The sequence below is a fragment of the Limulus polyphemus genome, unplaced genomic scaffold (assembly GCF_000517525.1).
Source record: "Limulus polyphemus unplaced genomic scaffold, Limulus_polyphemus-2.1.2 Scaffold3975, whole genome shotgun sequence".
Lineage (NCBI taxonomy): Eukaryota > Metazoa > Arthropoda > Merostomata > Xiphosura > Limulidae > Limulus > Limulus polyphemus.
Genome location: NW_013669585.1, coordinates 26,146 through 31,981, shown reverse-complemented (window position 1 = coordinate 31,981; position 5,836 = coordinate 26,146). Strand labels below are relative to the sequence as shown.

The 5,836-nt window shown below is 34.0% G+C and overlaps 1 protein-coding gene across 1 annotated transcript in view; it reads right to left on the bottom strand.

Annotated features, from left to right (window-relative positions):
* LOC106470387 (FK506-binding protein 2A-like) overlaps window positions 1-4,362 on the bottom strand; it is a 10,583-nt gene extending 6,221 nt beyond the window's left edge. Inside the window, exon 1 of the mRNA XM_013930937.2 lies at window positions 4,112-4,362. Within this exon, the coding sequence (XP_013786391.1) occupies window positions 4,112-4,335 (224 nt within the window). The 5' untranslated portion in view covers window positions 4,336-4,362. The remainder of the gene's footprint in view (window positions 1-4,111) is intronic.
* Between the last annotated feature and the right edge of the window lie 1,474 nt (window positions 4,363-5,836).

Sequence of the window (5,836 nt, the reverse complement as noted above, 5' to 3'; positions counted from 1 at the left end):
AACTATGGATATATCCCTAACTCCGTCTTTAACCAAAATATAGCTATAGATATATCCCTAACTCCGTCTTTAACCAAAATATAACTATGGATATATCCCTAACTCCGTCTTTAACCAAAATATAGCTATAGATATATCCCTAACTCCGTCTTTAACCAAAATATAACTATGGATATATCCCTAACTCCGTCTTTAACCAAAATATAGCTATAGATATATCCCTAACTCCGTCTTTAACCAAAATATAACTATGGATATATCCCTAACTCCGTCTTTAACCAAAATATAGCTATAGATATATCCCTAACTCCGTCTTTAACCAAAATATAGCTATGGATATATCCCTAACTCCGTCTTTAACCAAAATATAGCTATAGATATATCCCTAACTCCGTCTTTAACCAAAATATAGCTATGGATATATCCCTAACTCCGTCTTTAACCAAAATATAGCTGTGGTTGTGGTCTTTCTTTTATGTATTGCGTTATGACGTTTTGTGAAAAATCTGTACGTGATGGAGAAAAATGGATATCATATTCGGATTCAGAGTACAGGAATTACTGTAATACATGTAAAAATTTCAAGACAATAAAACCATCGCAGGCCTGTGTAATCAACTGAAAGGATGTTGTAACCCTTGCTGACTAAACTACTGAGTGATTTTAGACAATGAATTTTAACCTTTTAATATAATGAAAGAATCGTTCGCTTTTTATTTTGTGAAAATAAGTACTTCCTTAGCCGAGTAACGTTAGTTTTCTTGAACGTACTGTCTCATCAGTACACTCGAATGTGCAGAAAGATAGTTCTGTGCTTTACCAGTGCAGACAATAAATTGGGTGTCAGTGAACAGTTTCTGTTTCACTGAATTTTCCTGTATTCATTTTTCTGTGGTGGACTCTTGTAAAGTGATACAGTGTGTTAATGATCCGCGGTTGGCAGCCATCTTGGTAAGTAAAATCACATTAACTGTGGAAGTTGTATTTGGCAGAGGTTCTTTTGAATGTTAATTAACATACAAAGTTGTGAGAGAACGAATATGAGCCCTTTCCAGCCTGATATCTCGGGTGTTTACAATGATAATAAACATCAAATTTGGACCAATTCTGTGTGTTAAATTGTCGTATTATAATGTCGTCAAGAGATAGTGGAAATAATTAAATTTCTTTCCTGGGCTGATACAACTTGTCAGTGAACTAAATTAAGCTGCATATCTGTAAACTTTACGTACGAGTGTAGCTTATTTTCAAGTAATTTGAAAACTTAGTATGTCAATAATTATTAGATTCTCCTATCCGTGTGTTTTACCTCAAAATTTTTAAGTTTCTGAAACTAATAAATTCGTAAATATAATAACTTAAATCTGGGATTATTTTCTTTCTCGTACTCTGTTTACTTTAGGGTTCCCTTTCTTCCTGGTGTAGTGACACTAGTTTGTAGAGTCGTAAAATGTATTTTATTTGCAGAGTACCAGCTTTTCCTTTGTAAGTTACTTAAATATGTATACCATGGCAAGATAACCACAAAAATAACTTAATGATTCTCCCTCCATGTTTATTTCTTTTACTGAAGTAATTGGTTTGGTAGTTGATTTTCTGTTTACACGAACCCACGAGTTTTGTAAATCGAGGCCATAATGAATGTGAACTTAATTTTTCACCCCTCGGAACTGAACAACTAACAAAGAAGCAGTAAAGTTAATCGACCATTACCACCATCACTTCAGAGACAGAGGTAACTGTATCATGTAACACCATCTCATCAGCTATGGAAATGGTGATGGTAGCAGTGATCACCAACAACACCAGGACATCCACTTTGTTGGCTGATCCAGGAATACGGATAGAAAAACGTGAGTTGTCCACTAGTCCTTTGCCCAAGAGAAAAGTGTCTCACGCTGAAGCAGATCGTGGTTTTAAGCACCACTAAAAAGAACAGGCAGCCAGTCAGGTGGAGGACTGGGCACTTTAAAACCGATAGGAAGACCACCTTCTAAAGCATCAAGAGAGCTAAAGATGTCATCCACCCAATCACAAGGTTGCATCACAAATCTACGACTACGTCAGAGGACTTGCTGTTGGGGGTTGCTAGGTAAGTAACTGAAGCTTCTCTACCCTACATTGTGTGTTTTTTCATCATATTGCAGTGTACATGGACAATTGTTAAAAGAGCGTTTCCTAATTTACGTTTGCTTATATGCATGTTGTTACCTGTTTTCTCCTAAGAGGGAGGTGATTTTTATATTAAGTGGATTTCCTTGCTTTTTTTTTTTGTCTAATATATTATGTTAGTTGTCTCCCACCTAAAGGAAATAGGAAAGCCATGTTTTATCAAGGATCTGTCAGTGTTTAATTTGTAACAATTGTGTTATTAAGTTGTAAAAATGTTGTTTTTACCTATGTATAGTTTTGTATTGTTTGGAAAGTGTTTCTTCTGAGGTAAAGGTGAGTTATTTCGGTTTCTTTATTGGTGTGCGATAAAAATTTCATTATTTTCTGTTTTGTTTTTTTGATGTTATTTTACGATTATGGATGATTTTGAAATAAAGGAAAGAGGATGAACGTGGAGCCATGTGTTTGCCCCCGAGTTAATATTTAAATTTTTCGAATTTTTTTAGTTCACTTTAAACGATGAATGCCGATTGAGTAAACTCTAACTGCATAAAGAAACAAATTCATACTCATTGGTTCTTGTTCGCTTGTAAGAAATATAGCTACAGCTTCACCTATGGTGTCCCAAAATACACAACTGTTTTTTTCTTCTCTTCTACCTGTGAATTGGGTAATTACCCAGAGCTTCCCTGCCTGTATGCTTTAACGATAGTGGTCTAGAGTCACGTCAATGACGTGCGGGCGCCGTGAGCAGCCTGGCTTTGGTTATGTTTTTTTGGAGTATTTAAAGGTCAGGCCCTTGTTAAGCAAAATTTTAAGCATCGTACAGTTTCTCATACTAGAGCAGGTTTAGAGTTACGTTACAGGCATTTTAGTGTTTTGTAAGGCTGAAATGTTGGACTTACTTTATGTTTACACATTCTTTCGTCTGTCACTTACCTTTATTTCTTACTACAGTGGGCTCATACTGAACTGGTAAGAGATAGATAATAAAGGTAATATATCTCGCCAGTTATACACTCACCTACCAAACATTTGACTTTGATTTGTGTTGTGTCTCTGACAATGTAGTTAATAAAGATTGTTGTATTGTGCAATTTTGTATACCAAACTCTTTCTTCCAGAATGTGGAGGAAATCCAAATGGAAATCCGTGTGATAGAGAATATCGCATACATTTTACGAACGTAAAAACATATTTAGATAAGAGTACGTCTTATAATAGTAAAAAAAAAAAGAAATTAAACCGTCATATATTTCCCATTTTTTGTTTGTTTGTTTTGAATTTCGCGCAAAGCTACACGAGGGCTATCTGCGCTAGCCGTCCCTAATTTAGCAGTGTAAGACTAGAGGGAAGGCAACTAGTCATCAACACCCACCGCCAACTCTTAGGCTACTCTTTTACCAACGAATAGTGGGATTGACCGTCACATTATAACGCCCCCACGGCTGAAAGGGCGAGCATGTTTGGTGTGACGGGGATTCAAACCCGCGACCCGCAGATTGCGAGTCGAGCGCCCTAACCACCTGGCTATGCCGGGCCTTCCCATTTGTAAAAACATGTTTTGACAAAAGTACGTTTTACAATTGCAAAATCATATTCAAACTATGGTATATTTCACAAATGTAAAAACACAATTATACAAGGGTATTTTGATAATTGTAAAAACGTTTCAACCAGAATGTTTTTTATTATTGTATAACCTCTTATTCTTTTCCAACTTCGAGGAGTCTCATTTTTTACTTTCTTGTCCACTCTTCAAACATGGAGTAGAGTATGTTTTTTATACATAAAACCATTCGTTTACACCAGTGTTTGCAGTTGTGAAACCTGTTTATACATATTACAAATGTAAAATCCACACAAATTAAACTCAGTTACTCACTAGAACTGACTCAATATCCACCTGATCCGCTTTCTTCTAATGAAATTACAATTCACTGTTTTAAAACACATCTAAAAACGTATTAATTTAAATCACAGACTTCTCATCACTTACGTAGAGTCGATTACGGTCTCGTCTTCCGTTTGACTGATGTAATGCACTGTAACAAAATTATTATTCTTCGCCGTTGCTGTGCAATTGGTAGACTTTTCAAGAATCTGTACTTCAACCTTTTCTCCGTGACACAATATGTTTAAAAAAACTAGCAAAACAACGTAGCTTAGTTCTAATGTTAAACTTTTCTTTAGATACATCTTTCTATTTAACCGAATTCTCATTTTTTTACTCACTTATTCGTCAAAACTAGCCAAGAGAATTGATTCGAGGCTTCGTGGCCTTGCTTCCATTTAAACCTAGTTAGGAAGCTTTTCAAGGTCAGCCTACAGGTAGCCTAGTTTGCCTCTAATCGAAAACGTTAGTTTGTACACAATTGAAACAAAAGAATGTCACTGTCAGGAGGTAAATATTTGTTCAGATAAATATGTAGAAAAATTCGCATTATTTATTATTAGTTGAATGTCAGTTACACAATAAAAAGTTAACCATAAACTATTCGTTCGGTTGGTGATATTTAATTCGTAAATAAACCTATGTTTAAACTGGCAGTCGAATGACTTGTGATAATATCAAGTTTAACAAAAAGTTCTGTGTATAAAAAATAAAAACTTTAATAGTTCAGCCAAGATAGTGAGCCAAATGTAACTTCAAAAACAAGATTTAAAGCTTTATATAAAAAGTCGCGTTTGGCCTAAACAAAATCACGTTTCGATAATGAGATTAATTTTTAAAAACATATTCAAGTTTGTTATCATCTTGAATTATATCAAGTAATAAATGCTCTTATCAGTTATTTCGTTCATCAAACAAAAGATTAATATCGGGAAAATAATTTATCGGTCTTTAATCCTATTGGTTGTTCGAAATAAACGTATGAATTAATTAATGATTTTCTAGTAACGATAAAAAAATAACATATATGTCATACTCGTAATTCCTAACAATATACGTTGGAGGCGTCCCTTCCTTTATCGCAGAGTAGTCTATTAGAACCATATAACAGTATTTCGAGAGTTCAGTTCAAATTGGCGACTGTAGTGTTATCTGTTAATAGTCAAGTGTTCTGATTTTACTTGTATGCCTCAATTTTATTTACTCATAAAACGCCCTGTATTTAAAATATAAAATATATTTATAACTGTATTATGTGAAAACAGCGAAAAATTCTTATGTAGGTTTTAAAAAAATAAAGAAAATGTAGAAACCTCGAAAAAGATGTTTGAACGTATTCATACATTTTTGAAAATAACCAAAATACAAAAGTGGCTAGTAAAGCTTCCTTAGATCTGTTGAGTTAATGCATTCAACTCCCAGTAATCTTGGAACTTGATTCGCAGATTTGAGTTATAAATTGATGGAAAATATAATTCAGGAAGACGCCACATAGCGTTAAAAACAATTAAAAGCGCTATCACTTGCAATAAATAATAATAATAACGAAAAATAGTACTCAATATTAACTAACCCAAAAATTCCATAGATAACCATCGCATTTTCTACTCAACATAAACTAACTCACAAAACTGTCTCGTCTACTACTACTATAAATTATTCAAAAATGAGATAACACTTACAACCCTATAACTGAATAACAAATATTCCAACTTTATTTGTGTATTAACAACAAAACGACTAATAACACACTCACTCTAAATATTCTGCTCAGTAATAAATATATATATTGTTACACCTCCAGTCGTTAGTTGATTTTCCGTAACTTCG